At 35.7% G+C, this 27,101-nt stretch overlaps 1 protein-coding gene across 8 annotated transcripts in view; it reads right to left on the reverse strand.

The window, feature by feature from the left end:
- PREPL (prolyl endopeptidase like) overlaps positions 1 to 27,101 on the reverse strand; it is a 45,458-nt gene that overhangs the window by 14,033 nt on the left and 4,324 nt on the right. For 4 of the 8 annotated variants that reach the window (XM_055089164.1, XM_055089163.1, XM_028496779.2 and 1 more), the window contains 7 exons: positions 14,846 to 14,968; positions 13,544 to 13,610; positions 12,760 to 12,966; positions 11,425 to 11,560; positions 6,031 to 6,247; positions 5,219 to 5,404; positions 1,058 to 1,255 (listed from right to left, as the gene is read on the reverse strand). In XM_055089164.1, the coding sequence (XP_054945139.1) occupies positions 1,058 to 1,255; positions 5,219 to 5,404; positions 6,031 to 6,247; positions 11,425 to 11,560; positions 12,760 to 12,966; positions 13,544 to 13,610; positions 14,846 to 14,968 (1,134 nt within the window). The remainder of the gene's footprint in view (positions 1 to 1,057; positions 1,256 to 5,218; positions 5,405 to 6,030; positions 6,248 to 11,424; positions 11,561 to 12,759; positions 12,967 to 13,543; positions 13,611 to 14,845; positions 14,969 to 27,101) is intronic. The other 4 variants (XM_024118676.3, XM_007111386.4, XM_024118677.3 and 1 more) reach the window with 2 other exon arrangements.

Genomic DNA, 27,101 nt, shown 5'->3' on the forward strand with positions numbered 1-27,101 from the left:
GAAGGTGATAAGTGTTAACATGATTATTTCTATGCAGTACAGCAAATAGAACTGAAAAGTAGTCATGTAAACTTTATACATTCTATATTTTTGCATTTGTTCTAATAAGCGTGTATTGCTTTTACAGTATTAGTCTTTGCTTAAAGATTTTTTTTAAAAAAATCAATGAATTAAAGCAAAAATTCACAAGGAAAAAAGGCTTCTGTTTTGATTCATTCTTTGTCAGTACATGTGAAATTATCTGATGTATGATGTGCTAAGCTCTGAGAATTCCTTAAATTCAAGGCCACGGTTTATGTATTAATTTGTTCCTCACTTGCTCAAATTTTCTTCTCTACTTACTGCCTCCCCAACCTCCCACTGCCCCCAGACAATCTTCCCTCTTTTATGCTAGACTTTGGCCATACTGTTTTCCTTTATACTTCTTGAATGTGTTATTTCTCCCTCAATTCAGGGCCTCTGCACAAAACAGAATCCTCCTTCCCCTTTTCTAGCTTAACTCTTGATCATCCTAGAGGCATTACTGCCTCAGAGAAGCTTTCCCCAATTTCTCCAGACGAGGTAAGGTCCCTCTACCATGTTTCCACTGTACTCAGTACGTCTTCCTTGACAGCAATCAGTACATTAGTAATTACTTCTTCAAAATCTAGCATCTTCCCCACTAGATTTAATCCCCATGAGGGCAGCGAGTCTATATTAGTCTAGTTCACTCTAGTCAATTGCTAACTACCTTCATAATTTTTGCCATAACTACACAGAAACTTTGATTATTTTCTTCTTTAAATCAACTTTTAATATTCAAATATACACAACACATGAAATCAAGGGCTTGCTATGATGGTTATAAATTTTCGAATCCATGTTAAAATAAATGCATGAGTATCAGAAGTTAAAAGAAAAAGTCCATGTACCCCCTAAAATCATTTGGGTCTTGCTGTGGAATGTGAGATCCACTTTACTAAAACTGTGCTAATGTAATCCCAGCAATTGCACAATACTTGACAAACAGTATCCTTTCAACAAACAGAGGGTGACAGTGGGGATCACAAAGACTTACCTTGCTTTTGGCTTCTATACGTAAAACACGACTAGTCTTTGTGATTGGGTCTTCATGTCCAGTTTCCTCAAACAGTTTGCCTTCTGCAAACTTATATGTGTAATATTTAGGGGGGCGTATAGGAGAGCAAAGCTGAAAGGGGCAGTTCTTTGGGTCTGAATTTGTATCCATTATGAATCCACAGGCCCAAGGTGGGAGCTGAAGAAATAAAAGTTATTTTTACTCTTTATCTAGACACTAAGTATTATTAATTAAATTTCTGGGTCTGCTCCAAACAAGATGATGTGGACATCAAATTTATTTTTATCCATTATCACATAATGCCTCATCTAAGGGTTACTTCAGCACAAAAAATATTTCAAGCGAAAAACAAAACTCTATGCAAATGACCAATAAAATAAGGAAAAAGTACAGGAAAATGGTTTATCATGAATTTAGATTTACATGAAGTCTCCTTCAATAAAAAAGTTTATTTGGGGGTATATAAACTTGGGCAATGAAACAGCAAAATGATTAAGAATAGCAGCAAATCAAGTAGTAATTCCAGAACCCAGAGACATCTCCAAGATCTCTAATCTCATAGAACATGAAATTTCTCACATGTGTTTTTAATAATTTACCCAGCAGCCCTTACTCTGCTGCCTGGACAGCAGCAGTGATGACAGTTATTATTCCAGGGCTACAAACTGGCTCGCAGCACTAAAGCATTTACAATTTGTTTTTAACTTTAGCTCCCAGGGTAACCATTGTGCAGAAGAAAACCTTTCTCGCACATCCACTCTGAGAGACTCACAGCTATTACGATTAAGATTCTTAACTTTAAGAAAAAAGGAAAGAAATCAAAATTTATTCTCTCAGAGCAGCAGGGTCCAGCCTCAAGCCTTCCACTAACATTCCTCTTACACCTTTTAAAGAACTCTAGTAAGCAGACTGACAGTGTGTTAGAAATGGTACTGAGAGTCAGAACATTAAAAGAAAATTGCCTTTCTTTTCCTGAGTAATTGCAGAAAGAGCAAATTCCTTAGAAAATCAGAGGTCTTGGCACAGCGACGTCACTGGTGGGCACTATTCAGAAAGGGTAGGTGGGGGATGTATGCATAAAGAGTGTACCATTTAACCTGTAGAAACTATAGCCAAAGAGCTTATGTTCACAGAGCAAATTCCTTGTAATTAATCCAAAGATTCCACTGCCCCGAAACACTAGGGACATACATTTGCAATGTCTCTCTAAGAGTTCCTAATTTATTCTCCTCAGATTTTGTGTTATTTTCAAGGATAATTTGTTTATTTAAATATAAGCCATAACTAGAAAGAAAAATGTAATCTTGAAAGTTGGGAAATCTGGTAGCAAAAGAGAAACGAGTAAAAATTGAGACCTCAGTGGGAAAAAAAAGGAAGAAGCATTGCTATTAACCTTGTAACAGAGGCCTCAGATTGAGGGCACAAGGCTCCTCAGCCCTCAGAGGTACAAGTTTTTCTCCCCTTTGGTGGCACTTTAAAGCATTTTCCATGTGACTCATGTAGTAAGCTTAGTTTTTTTGTTTTTTTTTTTTAGTAAGCTTAGTTTCTGATTAAATGGTTCCAATAAATCAAAAAGTCTTTTGGGTGTATTTCTTAAACTAATGGGACCAAGGTTAAAGTTTTAATCATAACAAAAACTGTTCCAAGGCTATGGACTTTTAAAAGTTTGTCCAGCTGATATAGAAGTATTAACTATCTCAAGGATATCTTCAGCCACATGTCCTATTGAGATAAGCCTGCAGTATCATCTATGTATATTAATGAACAGAGCCTGAGAAGAATTATAAGCTGGCCAGGTGATATGCAGATATTCCTTGAGATATTTGACAGAAACAGGTTTAGTTTAAGCATTCTACCAGCTAACCACAGTCATTTCATCAAAAGAATGATTAAGACATACATGCTGAAAGAAAATCAGCCCAAGCATGCAGGCTGCTCCAGATGAACTGATGTTATTAGCACAAAGCAAAACATTTCCTAATTTGCTTTAATTAAATATCATAACCAAATAATATATCATAACTAAAAACATCACCAGGAAATACTGATGACATGATGGACCAAGGATATGAGGCAATATATTAAGGGCTTCACATTTTCTATTGCTGAGATTGAGTTTATAAATCTTTTAGTCAAGTGCCCACTGGGCAGAGATGTTACATACAGAAATACTTTATAATCCACTCACAGTATGGCTTACAGATGTCCTTTGTATATAGCACTGTCTGTGCATATTAATCAGTGTTATCCATTATCCAGTTCATAAAAAGGCTCTGATCTATAAAATTCTCTTTAACTAGCACCTGGTATATAATATAGTATTTGATTCCATGTGATGATGACTCAGAACATCATAATAGGTACTACAGGTTGGGAAAGGTCAAGGCATAAGGAAATAGAGGATACAGAATAAATGAACGACATGATGTTTGTGTTAATTGAAGTTAAAACAATGGAAATAGGCATATCTTAAAAATACAAAAAATATAAAAGGCCATATTTACTTAGAAATCAAATCTTAGCAAAGTCTCGTGACATTCCTAATTCTAAAAGAATTTGTTATAATAAATGCATTGCTAGAAATTATATATTTTCTCCCATCCCTATTCCTACAGACTGCAATAAGAACAGATGCTCTGCCAGTTTCTGGATTGAAGATGTCTGAATTTGGCATCAATTAGCACGTGAAAAGACACACTTTGAATTCAGTAGATGAAAGCAGTAAGAAAATTGCTGGAGTTAAAAATCACCATTTTTGTTTTAGAACATTTATATAGCCTTCTAAGGCACTAGAAATTACATTTGATAATTTGATTTCATGAAGTAGATGGAAAATTTTGGTTGTTTTATTTAGGCCCTAGTTATTTCTTATTTATAGCACTGTAACAATCTCAAAACTAACCTCTATGCCCCTTATCTCTTGGTGCTTTGGTGTACTCTAACACGGCTGCCAGATAACCTCATGAAGTACAGCTTGACTCCTTAAATTACTCCCTTGCCCGCACACTTCACATATTCCCCTCTTCATAATTTACACATAAATTCACCACCTTGACAGTCAAACAATGTCAAATCATAGCTTCATCCCCTAGAAATTTATTCTGCTTCAATAAAAATGAATTATTAGCAGTTTCCTGAACTTCTCCAGCTTAGAGCTTCATTTGATGGACTTTCTCAGCCTAGAGTACCATTCCCTTCCCCACCCATCAAAATCCTATCTATCCTCTTTGGTTTATCTCAACTTCTACTTCCCCTCAAAGCTTTCCTGGGCCCTCTTCCTTTCCTTTGGGCCTCACAGCACATTTTATGTTTCTGATCCCACTTATTTAAACCCATCTTATACTTGATCTTTGTGTACTAGTCTAATCTCATGATAAACTGTATTCTCCTTAAGGCCAGATATTTTGTCCTACTATCTTTCCATTCCAGAGTGCCCAATACAGTACTTTGCACATAGAAATTTGATAAACATCCAGTGAATTTACTGGAATTGCATTTTAACAAAAATTGTGATAACAGTACAGATGGGGAGGTACAAGTGGTCTGTTTGCTGGTCACACAACTCTTTCCATATCAAGCAAAACAGAGGCCTCTCTTCTTCCCTTCCGTGCATGCTATCTAAAGTCATTTATTAATGCTGCTTTAAAACTGGGCAATAACGTTACCATTCACCAGTTTTAGCAATAAAATTGGCAAAGAGATGATGAGGACATGAGAATGCAGTGGCAGAAACATAGTAGCAGAAACACAGTGGGCATGACTACTATCCCCACTGGGGGTGTGGGATGGGAACAGGAGGCAGTGGTTAGGCACTAGCTGCCTAGTTGGCCTGAGTTATTACTATATCTAAAGTTGTAGAGATATGTGATATAGAGATATGCAGAAAGAGAAATACAATGGCACTTTACTTCTGAAATTCATGCTATAAGACAGTATTTTTAAGTAAAAGTGCACAAAAAGGAAGGTTCTCTAAGTAATTCTAAAACAAACCTCCTAAACCTGATAAAGACCCAATATGCTAAATTCCATTTAAATTAATTTCCTTTTAAGAAAAAGTATATTGGTATTATTCAAAATTTGATGTTCTGTTAATAAACTGCATGTATTTTGACTACTGTATCTTTTGAAAATTAAACATACCTTTAGAGACCGAACTGAATCATCAGCCAGACCAATCACATTAACATAAAGTAGATTGCTATGCTTCAGGAATAGAACACAGTGATCCTTAAACATGTCCAAGTCTACAACTTTGGTATTTCTCTTCATTGTGAAAAATAAATCCCAATTCATAATAGCAGGGGTATCAGCTGCTGTTCTCATTAGCTGTGTGGAACAAAATTAGAAGAGATCTAGGTACCAGAACAGGATTACTACAGCATCCAGAGATGAAACCACTGAAAACCAGACCATAATAGTCTTCACTGTTTTATGAAGAGCTGAAGGAACTAACTCTGCATCAGGGCTGAAGTGTGAACATCACCGTATGAATGAGCTCAGGCTAGCCTGCTGGGTGGGTATAGCCCAGTGCTTAGCTGACTGGTCAACCAATGGACATTTGAGTGAGAGTACTGACAGCCAGCTGACTGTGGAACTATCAATGAGCCTAGTCAAGACCAGTGAAAGAACTGCCCGAGATCAATCCAAACTGCTGACTCACAAAATCATGAGCTTATAAAAGTTTGTTAAGCCATGAAGTTTTTGGCTTTGATAACTAATATATTCAGGTTAGAGTATCTTTTCATTTACTAACCTTTTTAGGTACAATTAAAATATGAAGAGATATTAGCTCTAAGGGAATAGAAATGGGATTGGTTCTACATAGGAAGGTAGCATTAGCTTTTACAATACCCAAAGGTTACAAAACAATAAACTCTTAGAGCAAGAAATGTTGATGTTAGTGTAACACTCCCTAAGAGCCTAAATGGGGAACAGGAAAATACAGGATTTACCTTGAATTCTGTAGGCTCACCAACATTAGTGAGAATGTATAATTCATCATCTCTGTGTTCTACGTAGTAAAGGACCCCGTGTATTCGCTTCTGGATAAGTACTGGTGGGTCCCAAGGGCTCATGCCATCTATCAACCACACCTCTGAAGTGGTCTTGTTCATAATATTCATGGTGAGAAAACGACTGTCTTTTGTAAGATAAAGGAAAACAAAAAAGCTGCACAGAAGAAAGAGAGAGGGAGAGAGAGATACGAAAACCCAATAAATTTCAAATGCAGGCTATCTTGTTAATGACAATATCTCACTGGTGTTCAGTATATATATTAATTTATAATGTAGATAGAAAATAAAAACTCCTTAGTGAATACTGCTTATAAAAACTGGCTATTATATTTCTCATTTCCTCCCCAAAGGCATTCAAAATAATTTTTCTCTGACATTTTATTATAAAAAATTTTCAAACATACAGTAAAGATGAAAGAAATGTAAGGTAAATACTGATATACCTACCACTAAGATTCAATCATGGCTAACATTTTGTTATGTTGTCTTTATCGCATATCTATGTATCAATCCATCTTTTTTTAAAAAATGCATTTCAAGGTAAACTACAGACATCATCTAACTCTCAATCACATTAATAGATTATAGGGCTTTTTCTTGAGAAGAGGAAATAAACTTCCTAGAGGAGAAATGTAACTGTAGGGAAGAAAAGGGACACAGAGTTTCCTTTGTTTTTCTTCTCTGTGCATGTTGGATATCCTTTTTCCTACTCTCCTAGTTTTTACAACAAAACAAACAATAGGAAGAAAAACACTCACAATCTCACTAACCTCACACATTTAAAAAATTAACTATTTTAATTTTTCTATTTTTCCTGCTAAGGCTTAATTGTATTTTATACATGTCTTTAAATAGATGTAGTTATTTAAAAAATATAGATGCAATTCTGGATTCTGCATTTAGGTTTTTTTTTTTTTTTTTTTTAATTGGCTGCGCTGCGTGCACATGGGATCTCAATTCCCCAACCAGGGATAGAACCTGTGCCCCCCGCAGTGGAAGTGCAGAGTCTTAAGCTCTGGACTGCCAGGGAAGTCCCTGCATTTCTTCTTACACATATTATCATCTTTCCCTACATTAGTTATCCAGTCTGTGATCATTATTTTTAATGGCTACCTAATATTCTATCAAGTTGAATTATCATAATTCTTAAAAATGTAGATTTTAATGTTTCATTGTAATAAATATAAAAGGGAATATGTCATGAAGATAGTTTCCCTCTCCCTAACTTAAAAAAAAAATTAATTAATTAATTTGGTTGTGCTGGGTCTTAGTTGCAGCCAGTGGGCTCCTTAGTTGCGGCTCACTGGCTCCTTTAGTTGTGGCATGTGTGTTCCCTAGTTACAGCCAGTGGGCTCCCTAGCTGCAGCAGGCAGGCTCCTCAGCTGAGGCTTGCTGCCTCCTTAGTTGTGGCATGTGAACTCCCAGCTGTGGCATGCATGTGGGACCTAGCTCCCCAACCAGGGAATGAACCTGGGCCCCCTGCATTGGGAGTACAGAGTCTTAACCATTGCGCCACCAGGGAAGTCCTTCTTCCTAACTTCTATAATTATTTCCTTAGGATAAACTCTTAGTAACAGAAATACTGTTTTAATGATTAAGTATTTTTATGACTCTTGATCAATATAATCAAATACTATCCCAAGAGCATTACATTAATTCATATTGACACACTGGATGCCTTTAAATATTCTACCTACATGTTTCCTTATTACAAAAGTAATTCATACTGAAAATACTAAAGAATATAAAGAAGGATAATAACGCTGAATTCCACTCCCCAGAGATAAGCATTTTGGTAAAATTCCTTTTGTATTGGATTACATCACTATGTTTGTCAATTTTATTTCTTTGCAATGTGTCCATTTTAAACTTGGTGATGTAGTTTAAATTACTGGTCTATAACCATCTCTTTATAAATTAAGGACATTAACTTGTCCTTTTGTTGAAAATACTTTCCCCCATTTTGTCAAATGGATTTTATTTGTTTACAATAGTTTCTGACATAAGAGTCTAATATTTTAGATAATCAAGAATATTGGTACTACCCCTTGTAATTTCTTCTATTGATTTTATGCTCTGGAAATATTTCAGCCAAGCTGAGTGAAATACATATATTTTCACCTAGGGTTATTTGGTTTTTTTGATGGTTTTATTTTTACCAATAGATCCTTTAAATCTTTTAGGAATGTATGCTGATGTATGAAGTGATGAAAATTATTTTCATCCAAATATTCAATATTTACATTCTAGGGTCTGTTTTAGGGTTATCTATTCTGGTCTCTTATTAGTCTGTCAATTTGTATTATTTTAACTGTTGTGCCTTCACATGTTTTAATATATTGTTGTAAGGCAAATCCCCTGCCCTATTTTGCTCTTTATTTTCAACACTTCCTTTGCTATTTTTATCTACTTATTTATGTGTAATGATGACACAGGTAATCAAAAGATAAATTACTCAGTCAATTATCTGGCAGACATGTGGTTACAGGGAAGTGAGAACACAAGCAGCTCTGTAAGTAACAGTTTTCTAAGAAAGAGCAGTAAAGTTGTGGTAACTACCAAGCAAAAACCTACAGTAGATACACAAAATATAAAGAGAAGGGAATCAAACTATAGCACTATGGAAAATCATCAATTCATTAAGGAAGACAGTAGGAAAGGAAGAACTGGGAACTATTGATCCAAAGCAGCTAGAAAACATGAAAAAGATGGCATTAGTAAGTCTTCAGCTGTTATAAATTACTCTAAATGTAAATGAATTAAATTCTCCAATCAAAAGGCATGAAGTGGCTAAACAGATAAAAAAAGAACTAACTATATGCTGCCTATAGTAAGAGATTCATATCAATTTCATGGACATACATAGGCTCAAAATAAAGAAAAAGACATTGCACACAAGTAGAAACCAAAAGGGAGCAAGGGTAGCTATACTTATATCAGACAAAATAGACCTTAACTCAGAAGCTCTAACAAGAGATAAAGAAGGCCACTACATAATGACAAAGGTGTCAATTTGTCAAGAAGATTTATAACAAGCATAAATATATATGCACTTTACATCAGAACCCTCAAATATATTAAGCAAATATTAACAGATCTGAATGGAAAATAGACAACATAATAATAGTAGGGGACTTTAGTAGCCCACTTTCAACAATGGATAGATCATCCAGGCAGAAAATCAGTAAGGAAACCTTGAACATGAACTATACTTTAGAACAAATGCATCTAACAGACGTATACAGAACATTCTGTCCAACAGCAGCAAAAATTAAAAAACCATTCTTCTCAAGTGGACCTGGAACATTCTCCAGGACAGATTATGTGTTAGGTCACAAAATAAGTCTTAACAGGAAAAAAACTGGAAAATTCACATATATAAGGAAATTAAACAATACACTCCTAAACAACCAAAGGGTCAAAGAAAAAATCAAAAGGGAAAAAAAAAAACAACTTGAAGTAAATGAAAATGGAAATACTACACACCAAAACCTAAGGCATGCAGCAAAAGCAGTTCTAATAGAGGCATTTATAGCAATAAACACTTACATTAAGAAAAAAGAAAAATCTCAAACAAACTTCACACCTCAAGAAACTAGAAAAAGAAGTGATAGAGTAATTTTGGCAAACCTTACTTGTGAGAGCAGAATACTGAAACCTGGGGATCAAATCAAACACAGTAAAAAAAAAAAAACAGCTCTGTCTTAGAAGTTCTACGAAGACCTTTATTACATTTTCTCTACTGGTATGCTGCTTTTCCCTCTTGGTCCTTTCCTTTGGATTAGGGCTGTTAAGTACAGTTGACCCTTGAACAACATGGATTTGAACTGGTGGGGTCCACTTATACACAGATTTTTCTCAGTAAATACATACCACACTACCACACCATCTGCGGTTGGTTGAATACTCTGATATGGAACAGTGGATAAAGATATGGAACAGTGGATAAAGAGGGTCAACTGTAAAGTTATAGGTGGATTTTCAACCACACGGGAGTCAGTGCCCCTAACCCCCAGTTGTTCAAGGGTCAACTATATTCAGAATCGACAAACTAATCTGTGCTTTAGAGATCAGATGCCAAACTAGGTTTAAACATACTTAATTATAGTCAATTCTTCTTGGGGTAGAAAAAGCATGCTAGAAGCCAAAAATCAAGAATCTTAAATGTATGTATAACTCAATCTTAGAACTTACGATAGTAACAACAAATGGCAACTAAGTACCTTATTCAAGGGTATAGCTCATAGGGTCAATTTTGAGTTTTATTCACAAGATGGAAAATGGCTCACTATCATAAGTCATTGATACAATGCAATAAATTACTAGCTTAAACTGTCATCTCCAAAAGATATCCTTGACAAATGACACACAAAGTAGTGGATCGTATGAATAGCTGGTTCTAGTAAATTCTCATTAAAACAATCATCATCAGAAAAAAGCAATGACAGCATTACTGAACCCAGAATGTTAGTTCTATGGGTTGGAATAATACAATTTCTCCAGACCTCAAGTTCTTTATATAAACTGGGTGTTGTATAAGATTTTCTTTAAGGTCCTTGTCAGCTCTGAGATTTTATTAAGTGAAGGGTTACTTTTCTTGTTTTGGGTATCAATTTTACTGTCATAGATTTGGTGTTAAAGATCATTTTTCTCTCTTGCAAAATCTGTTCAGACATTGTCCTAATTATACTGTAAGAGGTGACAGGACCCTGGTGTTAAGAAATAATTTATCATAAATCATTTGGAAAAGTATATCTGGGTAAGAGTTAAGGGATTTTGCCAGATAGATTTATTATCATTTCCTCCCAAGCCTGGTTAAGTGGTAATATGAGGTATAAGTCCTGAAGCAAAAAGAATTGGCTTTAAGGAGGAATTACCAAAGTATTGGGGAAAGTAAAATTTAAAGCCCAATGTATATCATGGTTCAAAGCAAAGCAATTTAAAATTCAGATAACCTATATGAAATAAATAGTGAATTCTGTGTAACTGACACCATGGTTATTCTAGTTATGACTTACAAGAGATTCATAACTGCTGCATGGAAACCATATTAAATGTTTAATTAACAACTCCTCTCATGTGTCAGTACAGAGAGAATGTTAGTAACTCAGCATTTGAGTCTAATGATATATTTGTGTTCACTCTGAAGTTTGAATGTAACTAATTTCCAATTTTGAATCTAAACCACTTATAAAAGAATGCTTATGCTCCTCTTAGGCTTATTATATCTGATTCCAGCCAAAATCAATGTTTTAAGTCAACCAAGAGCAGCACTGTAGATAACTAGAGAAATACTCTGAAGAAAAAGACTTAATTGCATTGTTTTAGTACCTTGGGTCTTTTTCTGTGTAAAAACGTTCATTACGCCTGTTATCACCAAAAGTGGCTCGATATACATCATGACAGCGAAGGTTCCTCTGGAAGGTGTAGAATAAAACATCTTCATCTTCTTCATCCTTTACCCATTCTAAAAGAAAATAATTAAAGAATTATATATAACCACCTACTTACAGTTAAAAAAAAAAAAAAGGCACAGTGCATTCTGAGTGCCAAACAGAAGAGATGTGCAAGTTTATCCCTGGAAATCTAAATCCAACATAGGTTTGACTATGTCTAACCCTGTTATTTATAAGCCAGAGATATTTCCAGAAAATAAGATACTACTACATCAATTCTAAGTTTTCAAGTAGTTATTAGTCTCAGGGTACTCAACTTTCTAAATACGAGATGAATATTCAATATTTAAGAAAGACTTTGGTAAAGTCACATTTGCTTTCAGGAGATGAATTATGTTTAAATCTACAACCTCTAACTCTGAGGAAATTTTCGACCATTTTCTCTCATGCCTAAATGTTTTCTGTCTGTTTTCAAGCCACAGGATATCTCAAACTACCAAATATGGTGTTTTCTAGATCTTACCAGAGGCTGTCAATGAAAGTTTTCACACAATTACATCATGACTGCCACCTGGCTGACAGTGACTGTAAGACATTATTGTATAGTATGTATTCTGATTTTAGACAGGTTAAAATGTACAAGAGGTACGCCTTAGAATCAATTAAATACGGTATAATTTCTATTCCCTGCAAAAGCATTTAGTTATTAAACAATGGGGAAATTTATGGCAGAAAATGAAAAGGGAGGATAAAGTATAAACATATATATCACTCAGTGATAAATGATAAAATTTAAAGTTGGTTCTATTGGTAAAAATATCATAGCTTTTATTGAATAAGTTCATCGTGTTCCAGAGTTCCTTGGTAGTGACCCTGGGCAATGTGCTATAACGGCTTGACAAGATGATGTGAAATGAAAAAATCATACCCAAGCTTAAAGTTGAATAAAATATTAAGAGACAAGTTATATGTGAAAATGTACTCTAAATAATAGCAAATAATTACTGATATATTAACATACACTGTACAACCTGGACTCTGATTACAATACTTTTAAAAACATGAACATGAATTCGGATATTTAACTAAAGAAGGGAAGGTCTCCTGAATAAGAGGCACAGAGGAAGGTATGGAGTCCACAGGGATAAACAGATCAGGCATTCATCTTCTCATTCACTCACGTGAGCAAGTAAAAATGTTTGCAAAGTGTGGACAATTCTCTTTACTGTTGCCTTTTCAATGTAGAAGACTGTTTTGGTTGGTGGCTTACCAAAACTGGACACATTTGGGAAAGAAGCTTCCATTACAGGTTGATCACTGAGCTTCACAACTACACAGGTAGATGCTTCAGAATCTTCAGTTCTTATCTTGGCAGCTACATATTTTTCATCAGGAGCAACTCTGATACAATCAATGAAGGGTTGATCTAATTTAAGTTCCTCCAAATTGAACAAAACTTCATAATTATCAGTGTCTGCTGCATAAAGAAAAGGATAAAGGAGATAATTCCACAAAATATACTTCAAAAAATTTTAAAGTGTATTTCAATGTTTTAAATTAGCATTCCCCTTTTGTAAGAGGCTACATTTTGGCGTCTTTGAACACTGACAGCAGTTTGATGTGTACAGAAAATGGCATTAGTATTTAATACTACCCTACACTATTCAATATTATTCAATGCATCAACCTATGTGATGTTACTTGATAGTGATAGTCTAATATTTGTAGACCATACAGAACCTAGAAAAGTAAGAAAATGTAAGTGACCCTGAATAGTCTATATAGTGCCTAGCACACTATCCAGGATTTGGTAGATGCTCAAAAAATACTGGTTCCCACCTTCATTCTCTCTGCCAAAGCTTTTGAATGTAGCTGTTAATTATATCTTAGGCAAACCCAGAAATTAAAAAACTACTCATTTAAAAAAAGAGAAAAAAATCAGAAATTGAAAACAGATATTTTCTATACCTTTGAAAAACCAATACCAAATTTCCAATGAAAAATGTGAAACCTGAAAAATCAGATATTTCTTAAAAGGAAAAATTGTTTTGTACCTTCTTCATCTTTGGAACGAACCAAACAGCAGCCCTCTTGATAATAAACAAAACCACCATGTTTAATCTGACAATGAAAAGAAACAAATGGTTTACTTAATTACAATTTATTCAATAATTTTAAAACAATTTAATTGTTTAGTGATCTGACTAGTCAAGATGAAGAAATGAGATCTTTTATAAGCAGACGTGTTGCAGTCTATGAATGAACATATAAAAGATACAAAATGAATCACTTTTTACAACATAGTGATTAAGATATGGTTTTCATATGTTTACAATCAATCACTGGAGGAGTTTCTAATACATAAATGTAAGAGGCAACAAAGAGAAGGCATTAACGAAACCTATGACTGTACAAACCACTTTAGCTTTACTTCTGGAACATTTGACAATTAACAGAGATCAAGTGACATCTTTAAGATAATCCAAAATGATGCAGATGCAGAAACTGTGACTTAGACTAGACTGAAAACCCAGTCAATTACTTTCTGAGAGTCTTTCCTTTAAAATATGCTGTCACTGACAATTGTCCACGGTTTGATCTGATTTTACACAAAGCATCTCACCCTCTGGGAGGGTGACAAATATAGACAATTTAAGATTGAAAGACTATTACCAATATATATCATGCTCTTGTCTAATTCCTACATATTAAATGCAACTGATTGATATGATTTCAGGTAGCTTAAGACAATTACTACTTGCTATTTAGTGGCATACTTTGAATCTGGAATTCCTCATTCTTAACCTATTGCTATTTCCATTCTACTACGTATGTAATTTTCATTCATAAGCTGTGGTTCTGTTTTCCAATCTTATCGAAAAATTTTCAACATGCATGTGCAATCTGTTTCAACTGAATATTTATGACTGTGGTAACCACAAAACAGTCAAGCAAATACTTGGATTTCATGGTATTATACTATGTAAAGTGAATTTTCTTTTATTAAAAAAGTACAGATAGAACAATAAAATACTTTTCAAGTAATAAAACATTATGAGTTAGTTTCATTTGAACTTCTCCTTGGGAGTATTTAAAAAATTTAAAAACAGAATTGGTTTTTTCCAAAAACCAGAATTAACATTATATGCTTGGAAATTCATCTTGGCTTTGATCTTTATAATTTATTTAAAGGACCATACTCAACGTACTCTTTGTTCTTTAAGTTTTTCAGCATATTTTAAAGGCCAAAAGCAGTCTAATTTTGATGTTGGATTATGTTTATAAATCACAAGGCATTTTATTTGTATCCTGACTGGTAATATCAGATTTTAAAAAAAAGATATAAGATATCCTACCTCTGCATTGATGATTTCGTATTCTTCTTGTGGCTGTGTTTCCAATTTTGTTCTCACTTTTTCAAATGCATCCATGTTTTCTGAAAGGGATTTTTTGTTTTCTTGTTTAATAGGCAAAAATTCCTGGAAAAAGTTTTATCAGTATGATCATACTATTTCAACTAGGGAGAAAACCTTTGCTTTTTAAAGGTAATTCTTATTTCCTTTTCATTCAAGTACTACAATGTTAGGTCTATACCTATGAAATAATATGCATTTCACAGATCCTAAATGTTGTTTCATAAGCTCAATAAATTATTTCCTCTTTTTCATTTAAAAATGTAAACAAGTAAGGTGGATACTTGATGACTATACTATTAATTTAAATGGATAAGTCCTTAAGATGCAGTAGTACTAAGAAGCGCTGGAAAGTCTTCAGAAATACTATGAGAAAGCAGTAAAGGAAATCCTATGAACATTTACAAATTTAATAGCCAGGTGTGAGAAGTAGAAGTCTGTTGAGTTTTATAAAGTACTGAAATACCTCCTAAAAAGGGGGAAAATGTCAAAGGGAGAGGAAGACATTATCATTATTAATAAATGTTCACTATTATTTTATTCACAGCAAGAGTTATGATAAAAAGTTTTTCGTACTTTATATCTTCGTTAGCCATAATTTTCTTCTCATGGAGATAAGGAATCCTCCGAATAGAACTGTTTATTAGCTCAAAAGGCAAATTAATGCTTTATAAAACAGAGCTTCTCTTTGAGGTTAAAAAATATATATATACTCATCTTCAAAAAGGAAAAATAATGGAAAATTGACAAGTAGAGATATAGATGAAAGCTAAATAAAGCACTCAGTGTGTTATTAGGAGTATCTAATAAGCTAACAGCTTAAGTTGATCTCTGGTGAGCATATAAATATCATATAAATTATTAAAATTTGGATAAGGCAAAACCTCAGTTGTCAAATTAAAAAAAGGGTTGAATAATTCAACACTCCACAGGTTTCCCTTGCTTAAGGAAAATAATTCTAGCCAAGATTTTAAATGTCAGCTTTCTGCCAAAGATGACAACTGTAGTGATTTGTGCCAGAGAGAGCACTAAGCCTTTGGTTAGGACCTGCAACAGCTGGTAAATATTTATTGCACAAGGGTATCCATGATACTTTACCAACAGTGTAGAGAATGTAAGCTATAAATACAGTTTATATCACAAAGATTTACACAGTTTAAAATTAAACACAAGAATAAAACAGAAAAATCACCAAAGCAAATTAAATGAAAAAATAATCATTCTCACAAAGTTTTTTAGACTTTTTGAGATGCTTCATGATTTGGATTAGATTCACATTAGCAACAATGGCTGTTACAGTAGTCTAAATCATTCAGTCTCTACTTCAACTGAAGTCTCTACTTCAATCATAAAATTAATATGATGGAGTAATGATTTAAAATTCAAATTCTAAAGGCTCATTTTTTTTTTAGTATTTCTACAAAATCTAGTGTTAATCTTTAGTGAGGCAAAATATCTATACCAATAATTTCCTATTATCACCCAAAGCACAAATCAGAAGATCGCTAGAAATTTATCTTGAAACTATAACTTAGTGGTAGAAGCTACCTTTTCATATCCAGATATATACTTATCTATTCTGTTAATTCCTATTAGAACTTTTGAAGTACAGTCAGGATGGCTATGAAGAGAGTATCTCTTTCTACTACCTTGTAGCTCCTAGCACATTGTAGGTGAGGAGCTGGGCTCTGCCACTTTGAAACACCCATTCTTATTGAGAGCCATGGCCAATGCTGGGGTAAGGCAACAGAGCTGGGCCCAGTATCTATCCTCCTAAACTTATTTTACACTCTTGATTAACTTTTTTCTGTGTCACAAATCCAAATAAACTGAGCCTACCTGAACCAAAATAACCCTGAAAGCAATAGGATTTTTAACTGCCTTAATAAAATGGAAGTAGAATTCAAGAGTTTTGTAAATAATTCCTCAAAAGGAATTACTTCCAGGGAAACTGAGATTTTATATAATAATCATAAAGTACTCCAAATTGGTTTTGGTTTAAGTTCTGTCCCCAAGAATACCCACTGGGTGTTTTAAGCTTTCATTTCAATGCCAGCTAGCATTACCATTAGGGTATGCAGCTAAACCTATCCATTTTAGCCAAGCATCTTAATGCAGGGGTTGCCAACCTCTGGGCTGCGAACTGGTACCTGTCCGTGGCCTGCTAGGAACCGGGCCGCACAGCAGGAGGTGAGCAGCAGGCGAGCGAGCAAAGCTGCATCTGCTGCTCCCCATCGCTCGCATTACCCCTGAACCATCGCTAGCAACAGCACCTGAACTATAGCCCCACCTCGGGTCCATGCAAAAATTGTCTTCCACAAAACTGGTCCCTGGTGCCAAAAAGACTGGGGAACACTGTCTTAATACATGAATAGTCTATTGGTTTTAAGAGAATATACTACCTAAAGGAGCTGAGGTGAGGAGAGCTTTAAATTTTAAGAGTTACATGTACAGTATCGCTCAATTAGTGGAAAAAAGAAGCATTCCTTCCCACCTTCTGGGTGGTCCACCACAAAACCATTTTACAACGGAAACTCATAAGACAAGAGAATGGAATATGTAAACTTCACATTTTATTAATTAATTTATTTTTTGGCTACACTGTGTGGCATGCAGGATCTTAGTTCCCGAACCAGGGATCAAACCTGTACGCCCTGCAGTGGAAGCGTGGAGTCTTAACCACTGGACTGCCAGGAAAGTCTCTGTAAACTTTATTATAGCAAATAATAATGAACTCTAAAAACAGAAAATAGCACAATAGAAGAACAGTGGGCAGCTTTTAGTCAAGACGGTGCCATTAATTAATAGCTCATTCCAAGTCTGGGGCAGGGAGAGTAAAAAGTAAGCTTAGGTCATTTTGTGTCAGAAAGCAAGAAGTGTTCAAAGGTTCATGGAGATGTGTCAAAAGAACACAAAGGCCAGTTTGAAGGGGTTCCTACTAGCCACATTTGGGACAGCTTGAGCATCAAAAACAATAATGACTGTAATTGATTATAATAAACTGAAAAAAATAAAAACAATAATTTAAAAAGAAGCAAAAAACAAAACACACACCTAACTAAAATAAAATAAAAAGAGGGTACAAAAAAAGGGGGAAACTCTTCTTAACAGAATACTACCACCTAATAAATGAAGAAAGAATAATAGAAATAGAAAATCATTAGCAACCCCCAGTGAAACAAATGATTAGGGTAAAGATCATCCTTGGTTATTAAACTCATTAGATGAAATGATGTCAGGTAATAAAATATTTGCACAAAGAATTACCCTAAGTCTACTTAGTAACTGCAAAGGGAATAATGGCCTGTTAACAATGGAGAGAACTAGCAGTTACCACCTTAACTGAAATTATCAAGCTTAGCACCAATAGTGGGACAAGCTGAGATTATGTGTCTCCTGAAATAACATAATATGAAACATTTCAATTTAAGACAGAAAAAGAGAAGAGTAAACCTAAAGGAACTAGAAGAAAGGAAATAAAATTAATGTTTCAATTAAATTGATACAGTAACTAACGAGAAGACCAACAAAATAAAAAAGTTGGTTCTTTTAAAAAATGTACTAAGAAAGACATGTATAGCAAAACTGATTTAAAAAATGATAAAACATTATGAATGAAAAAGTTGGAAAAATTACAGACATAGTGAAGATTATTAAAACTTACAATAACATTCTTTATGCTAATATATTTGAAAACATGATAAAATGGGTAATATTCCAGAAAATAAATTACCAAAACCAGCTCAAAAAAAAGAAAAACTGTATAAGCTAATAAATATCAAAGAAATAGATAACTAAGTGCTCCCTTCTTAAAAGAGACAGAAAACCCAGATACTTTCAAAGGTAGCTTTCTCTAATCCTCAAGGAAAAGATAATCTCATATGTCAACTATTTAAGAAAAAAAATGCCAACTATTTAAAACTACTCAACTTATTTTATCAGGCTAATAATATAACCCTGACACTAAAACTAGACAGTGACAATATTAGACAATTAAAAACCAATCTTACTGTAAAATATGGATTGAAAAAACTCTAAAATAAAATTCATAAATCAATCCATTTTTAAAAAGCACAAAATAAAAACAATAATAGTAACAATAAAATCCTATGTGACCAAGTAGGATTTACCTTAAGAATGAAAGTATGGTTCAATGTTAGAAAAATCCATCAATCACAAATAAAGGAAATAAATCTTAGGCCCATTTCAATTAACACAGAAAAAAACAGAAAATAATGCACTTAAAAAATGATAAAAACCTTAAATTAGGAATAGAGAGGAACTTCCTTGACTTAATAAATGATCTGTTTTTTTACACAAAACCATACTAATCATCTGTGAAACTCTTTTCAAGACTCTTAATTATATTCATTAAAAATATCTAGTTATATTTGCTGTTTATTTTCTTATTCAAAAAGTGACTGTTAAATGAAGGAAAGTAATTGTTTCCAATGCTCCCTGCTTCTAATTTCTCTCCTTGAGCCCAGTAAGATTTTTGCCCTTCTCATTCCACTGACTGCTCTTGTCAAGGTCACTGATGGCCAGAGATATTATGGGGGGCAGAGACAAGATGGCAGAGTAGAAAGATGTGAGCTCACCTCTTCTTATGAAAACACCCAAATCACAACTAACTGCAGAACAACACTGACAAAAAAATCCTGGAACCTACCAAAAAAAAGATATCCTACATCCAAAGACAAAGAAGCCACAATGATATGGTAGGAGGGGGGCAATCATGATAAATCAAATACCATACCCATCGGGTAGATGACCAGCAAACTGGAAAATAATCGTATCATAAAAGTTCTCCCACAGGGGCAAAAGTTCTGAGCCCCACATCAGGCTCACCAGCCTGGGCGTCTGGCAATGGGAGGAGGAGCCTCCAGAGAATCTGGCTTTGAAGGCCATCAGGTTTTGATAGCAGGAATTCCACAGGACTGGGGCAAACAGAAACTGCACTCTTGGAGGGTGCACACAAAGTCTCATGTGCACCAGGACCAAGGGAAAAAAGAAATGACCTCAAAAGAGCCTGGGCCAGACCTACTGGCTGGTATTGGAGGTCTTCTGTGGAGGCAGGGGGTGGCTATGGCTCACTGTGGGGACAAAGACACTGGCAGCAGTAGTTCTGGGGAGTACTCATTGGCATGAGCCCTACTGGTGGCTGCAATGTTCTCACCAAGACCTGGCCCCACCCAACAGCCTGTAGGCTCCAGTGCTCGGACATCTCAGGCCAAACAACCAACAGGGCAGGAACACATCAGCAGAGAGGCTGCTTAACGTGTTCCTGAGCACACAGCTTCCCACTAAACACACCCCTTGACATGGCCCTGCCCACCAGAGGGACAAGACCCAGCCCCACCCACCAATGGGCAGGAACCAGTCCTTCCCACCAGGAAGGCTGGACAAGCCTCTTAGGCTCATCCACCAGCGGGCAGACAGCAGAAGCAAGAAGAACTACAATCCTGTAGCCTGTGGAACAGAAACCATAATCACAGAAAGTTAGACAAAATGAGATGGCAGAGGAATATGTCCCGAATGAAGGAATAAGATAAAACCCCAGAAGAACATCTAAGTGAAGTGGAAATAGGCAATCTACCTGAAAAAGAATTCAGAGTAATGATAGTAAAGATGATCCAAAATCTTGGAAATAAAAATGAAGGCACAGATTGAGAAAATACAAGAAATGTTTAACAAAGACAGAGAAGAACTAAAGAACAAACAAACAGAGATGAACAATACAACAACTGAAATGAAAAATACACTTGAAGGAATCAATAGCAGAATAACTGAGGCAGAACAACGGATAAGTGAGCTGGAAGACAGAATGATGGAAATCACTGCTACGGAACAGAATAAAGAAAAAAGAATGAAAAGAAATGAGGACAGTCTAAGAGACCTCTGGGACAACATTAAAGGCATCAACATTCACATTATAGGGATCCCAGAAGAACAAGACAGAGAGAAGGGACCTGAGAAAATATCTGAAGAGATAATAGCTGAAAACTTCCCTAACGTGGGAAAGGAAACAGTCACTCAAGTCCAGGAAGCACAGAGAGTCCCAGGCAAGATAAACCGAAGGAGGAACATGCCGAGACACACAGTAATCAAATTGACAAAAATTAAAGACAAAGAAAAAATAATAAAAGCAACAAGGGAAGAGCAACAAATAACATACAAGAGAATTCTCATAATGTTATCAGCTGATTTCTTAGCAGACACTCTGCAAGCCAGAAGGGAGTGGCAGGATATATTTAAAGTGATGAAATGGAAGAACCGACAACCAAGAATGCTCTAATCAGCAAGGCTCTCATAAAGCTTTATAGACAAGCAAAAGCTAAGAGAATTTGGCACCACGAGACCAGCTTTGCAACAAATGCTAAAGGAACTTCTCAAGGTGCAAAAGAAAAGGTTACAACTAGAAACAAGAGAATTAAGAATGGAAAAGCTCACTGGTAAAGGCAAACATACAGTAAAGGTAGGAAATGATCCACATACAAATATGATATCAAAACCAGCAATCGTGGGCTTCCCTGGTGGCGCAGTGGTTGCACGTCCGCCTGCCGATGCAGGGGAACCGGGTTCGCGCCCCGGTCTGGGAGGATCCCACATGCCGCGGAGCGGCTGGGCCCGTGAGCCATGGCCGCTGAGCCTGTGCGTCCGGGGCCTGTGCTCCGCAACGGGAGAGACCGCAGCAGAGGGAGGCCCGCATACCACAAAAAAAACAAACAAACAAAAAACCCAGCAATCGTGAGAAGAGGAGAGTACAAATGCAGGATATTGGAAATGGATTTGAAATTAAAAGACCAGCAACTTAAAACAATCTTGTTTACATATAGACTGCTATATCAAAACCTCATGGTAACTGCAAACCGAAAATCTACAATAGATACACACACACAAAAGAAAAAGGAATCCAAACACAACAGTAAAGTTAGTCATCAAATCACAAGAGAACAAAAGAGGAAGGGTTGAAAAAAGACCTACAAAAACAAATCCGAAACAATTAACAAAATGGCAATAAGAACATACATGTCGATAATTACTTTAAATGTAAATGGATTAAATGATCCAGTAAAAGACAAAGACTGGCTAAATGGATACAAGAATAAGACCCATATATATGCTGTCTACAAGAGATCCACTTCAGATCTAGGGACACATACAGACTAAAAGTGAGGGGATGGAAAAAGCTATCCCATGCAAATGGAAATAAAAGAAAGCTGGAGCAGCAATACTCATATCAGACTAAATAGACTTTAAAATAATGTTACAAGAGACAAGGAAGGATACTACATAATGATCAAAGGATCAATCCAAGAAAAAGATATACCAAGTATAAATATACATGCACCCAACATAGGAGCACCTCAATACATAAGGCAACTGCTAACAGCTCTAAAAGAGGAAATCAACAGTAACACAATAATAGTGGGGGACTTTAACACCCCACTTTCATCAATGGACAGATGATCCAGACAGAAAATCAATAAGGAAACACAGGCCTTAAATGACACATTAGACCAGATGAACTTAATTGATATTTACAGAGCATTCCATCCAAAAGCAGCAGAATACACATTCTTCTCCAGTACCCATGGAACACTCTCCAGGACTGATCACACGGTGGGCCACAAAGCGAGCCTTGGTAAATGTAAGAAAACTGAAATCATACCAAGAATCTTTTCCAACTACAATGCTAGGAAAAGAAAACTAAAAAAACTGTAAGCCAAAACAAAACAAAAAACTAAACAACACAAACGTGGAGACTAAACAATATGCTACTAAACAAATAATGGATCACTGAAGAAATCAAAGAGGAAATCAAAAAATACCTAGACAAATAAAAACAAAAGCACGCCAAGCCAAAACCTATGGGACGCAGCAAAAGCAGTCTTAAGAGAGAAGTTTATAGCAATAAAATCTTACCTCAGGAAACAAGAAAATCTCAAATAAACAACCTAACCTCACACCTAAAGCAAATACAGAAGGAAGAAGAAACAAAACTCAAAGTTAGTAAAAGGAAAGAAATCATAAAGATCAGAGCAGAAATAAATGAAATAGAGACAAAGAAAACAATAGAAAAGATCAATGAAACTAAAAGCTGGTTCCATGAAAAGATAAACAAAATTGATAAACCTTTAACCAGACTCCTCAAGAAAAAAAGGTAGAGGGCTCAAATCAATAAAATTAGAAATGAAAAAGGAGAAGTTACAATGGACACCACAGAAATACAAGGGATCATAAGAGACTACTACAAGCAACTGTATGCCAATAAAATGGACAACCTAGAAGAAATGGACAAATTCTTAGAAAGGTACAATCTCCCAAGACTGAACCAGGAAGAAATGGAAAATATGAACAGACCAATCACAAGTAGTGAAATTGAAATCTGTGATTAAAAACCTCCCAACTAACAAAAGTCCAGGACCAGATGGCTTCACAGGTGAATTCTATCAAACATTTAGAGACGAGTTAACACCTATCCTTCTGAAACTCTTCCAAAAAACTGCAGAGGAAGTAACACTTCCAAACTCATTCTATGAGGCCACCATCAACCCTGATACCAAAATCAGACAAAGATACCACAAAAAAAGAAAATTACAGGCCAGTATCACTGATGAAGATAGATGCAAAAATCTTCAACAAAATATTTGCAAACTGAATCCAATGATATATTAAAAGGATCATACACCATGAAAAAGTGGGATTTATCCCAGGGATGCAAGGATTTTTCAATATCCACAAAACAATCAGTGTGACAAACCACATCAACAAATTAAAGAATAAAAACCATATGATCATCTCAATAGAAAAAGCTTTTGACAAAATTCAACACCCATTTATGATGATAACTCTCCAGAAAGTGGGTATAGAGAGAACATACCTCAACATACTAAAGGCCATATATGACAAAACTATAGCTAATATCAAACTCAGTGGTGAAAAGCTGAAAGTATTTCCTCTAAGATCAGGAATCAAGACAAGTATGTCCACTCTTGCCACTTTTATTCAACATAGTTTTGGAAGTCCTAGGCATGGCAATCAGAGAAGAAAAAGAAACACAAGGAATCCAAATTGGAAAAGAAGAAGTAAAACTGTCACTGTTGCAGATGACATGATGCTATCCATAGAAAATTCTGAAGAAGCTACCAGAAAACTACTAGAGCTCATCAATGAATTCTGTAAAGTTGCAGGATACAAAATTAATACACAGAAATCTGTTGCATTTCTATGCAGTAACAACAAAAGATCAGAAAGAGAAATTAAAGAAACAATCCCATTTACTCTTGCATCAAAAAGAATAAAATACCTAGGAATAAACCTACCTAAGGAGACAAAAGACCTATAACCCCAAAACTACAGGACACTGATGAAAGAAATCGAAGATGACAGACAGAAAGACATACCATGTTCTTAGATTGTAAGAATCAATACTGTCAAAATGACTGTACTACCAAGGCAATCTATAGATTCAATGCAATCCCTATCAAATTACCAATGGCATTTTTTTTTTACAGAACTAAAACAAAAAATCTTAAAATTTGTATGGAGACACAAAACACCCTAAATAGCGTAAGCATTCTTGAGGGAAACAAACGTAGCTGGAGGAATCAGACTCCCTGACTTCAGACTATCCTACAGAGTTACAGTAATCAAGACAATATGGTACTGACACAAAAACAGAAATATAGATCAATGGAACAGAATAAAAAGCCCAGAGATAAACCCACGCACCTATGGTCAACTAATCTATGACAAAGGAGGCAAGGATATACAATGGAAAAAAGACAGTCTCTTAAACAAGTGGTGCTGGGAAAACTGGACAGCTCCATGTAAAAGAATGAAATTAGAACACTCCCTAACACCATACACAGAAATAAACTCAAAATTGATAAGAGACCTAAATGTAAGACCAGGCACTATAAAACTCTTAGAGGAAAACACAGAAAGAACACTCTTTGACATAAATCACAGTAAGGTCTTTTTTGATCCACCTCCTAGAGTAATGGAAATAAAAACAGAAGTAAACAAATGGGGCCTAGTGAAACTTAAAAGCTTTCACACAGCAAAGGAAACCATAAACAAGACGAAAAGACAACTCTCAGATGGGAGAAAATATTTGCAAACGCAGCAACAGACAAAGGATTAATCTCCAAAATATATAAACAGCTCATGCAGCTCAATATTAAAAAAACAACGCAATCCAAAAATGGGCAGAAGACCTAAATAGACATTTCTCCAAGGAAGAGATACAGATGGCCAAGAGGTACATGAAAAGCTGCTCAACATCACTAATTGTTAGAGAAATGCAAATCAAAACTACAATGAGGTATCACCTCATACTGGTTAGAATGGGTATCATCAGAAAATCTACAAACAACAAATGCTGGAGAGGGTGTGAGGAAAGGGAATCCTCTTGCACTGTTGGTGGGAATGTAAACTGATATAGCTACTATGGAGAACAGTATGGAGGTTCCTTAAAAAACTAAAAATAGAATTACCATATGAGCCAGCAATCCCACTACTGGGCATATACCCAGAGAAAACCATAATTCAAAAAGACACATGCACCCCAATGTTCATTGCAGTACTACGTACAATAGCCAGGTCATGGACACAACCTAAATGCCCATCAACCGCCAAATGGATAAAGAAGATGTGATACATATATAATGGAATATTACTCAGCCATAAAAAGGAATGGAATTGGGTCATTTGTTGAGACGTGGATGCATCTAGAGACTGTCATACAGAATGAAGCAAGTGAGAAAGAGAAAAACAAATATTGTATGTTAATGCATATATGTGGAACCTAGAAAATGGTACAGATGAGCCGGTTTGCAGAGCAGAAATTGAGACACAGATGTAGGGAACAAACGTATGGACACCAAAGGGGTAAGCGGCGGGGGTGGTGGTGGTGGTGGGATGAATTGGGTGATTGGGATTGACATGTATACACTGATGTGTATAAAATTGATGACTAATAAGAGCCTGCTGTATAAAAAAAAAGTGGGGGGGGGGGGGGGGGGGGGGGGGGGGGGGGGGGGGGGGGGGGGGGGTGTGATGAATTGGGAGATTGGGATTGACATGTATACACTGATGTGTATAAAATGGATGACTAATAAGAACCCGCTGTATAAAAAAATAAATTAAATTAAATTTAAAAACAGAAGTGGTAGCTACAATGCAGTCCCACTCCATGAATTATTATTTTAAAAAAAACAAACTATTGTGAGAGTACAATTTTTCTCTTCTTTCTGGGTTTCCTGAGTTTTCCTTCTTTCCTGATGATGTTTTGAACCTGTCAGAACCAGTGATCCCACAAATCCAAGATCACTACTGCCAGTGAAGGAGGTATCTGTCAACCTATCTATCTTAGAAACTACTGTAAGAACTGCTAATCTATATTGCAGAGAGTCAATGAACAAATGTTTAAACATTTTCTTTTCTTTACTTGGTTTTCCTTTTGTGTATCATTCAATTTATCATGATCAAAGATTTTAGGAATTATTTTTGTAGGCAGAGCAGAATAGGATGATGTGAAAGATAAAGAAATGTGGTATGGGCTTCCCTGGTGGCGCAGTGATTGAGAGTCTGCCTGCCGATGCAGGGAACACGGGTTCGTGCCCCGGTCCGGGAAGATCCCACATGCCGCAGAGCGGCTGGGCCCATGAACCATGGCTACTGAGCCTGCGCGTCTGGAGCCTGTGCTCCACAACGGGAGAGGCCACAACAGTGAGAGGCCCGCGTACCGCAAAAAAAAAAAAAAAAAAAAAAGAAATGTGGTATCTGGTTTGATGCTAGTCTTTGAATATTACTAGCTCGTGCATGAGCGTAATGGAATAAGTTCCTCTTGCCATGTGGCTAATGTAAAATGGAAAGTCAAGGTATCTGCCAGTAAGAACTTCAGAACTAAATGAATTCAATGAGGTTTAGGTCAGCGACATTTGATCACAAACGTTGTCTAGCTCCTAAAGGCAGGTCCACTGTCACTGGCAGACTGGGAATTTCAGAATTAGTTGAGGAACTTAAAACAAAACAAAAAAGAGATCCCTAGGCCTCAGCCATTAGAGATTCTGATCCAGCAGATGTGGGGTGAGATCCAGGAATTTGCATTTCTAAAAAGTTCCCCAGGATTTCAGATACGCAGCCTGACTGCAGGAGTCGGTACTAGAGTCCCAAATGTATAGATGACAAT

Source organism: Physeter macrocephalus, chromosome 12, assembly GCF_002837175.3.
Source record: "Physeter macrocephalus isolate SW-GA chromosome 12, ASM283717v5, whole genome shotgun sequence".
NCBI classification, from domain to species: domain Eukaryota; kingdom Metazoa; phylum Chordata; class Mammalia; order Artiodactyla; family Physeteridae; genus Physeter; species Physeter macrocephalus.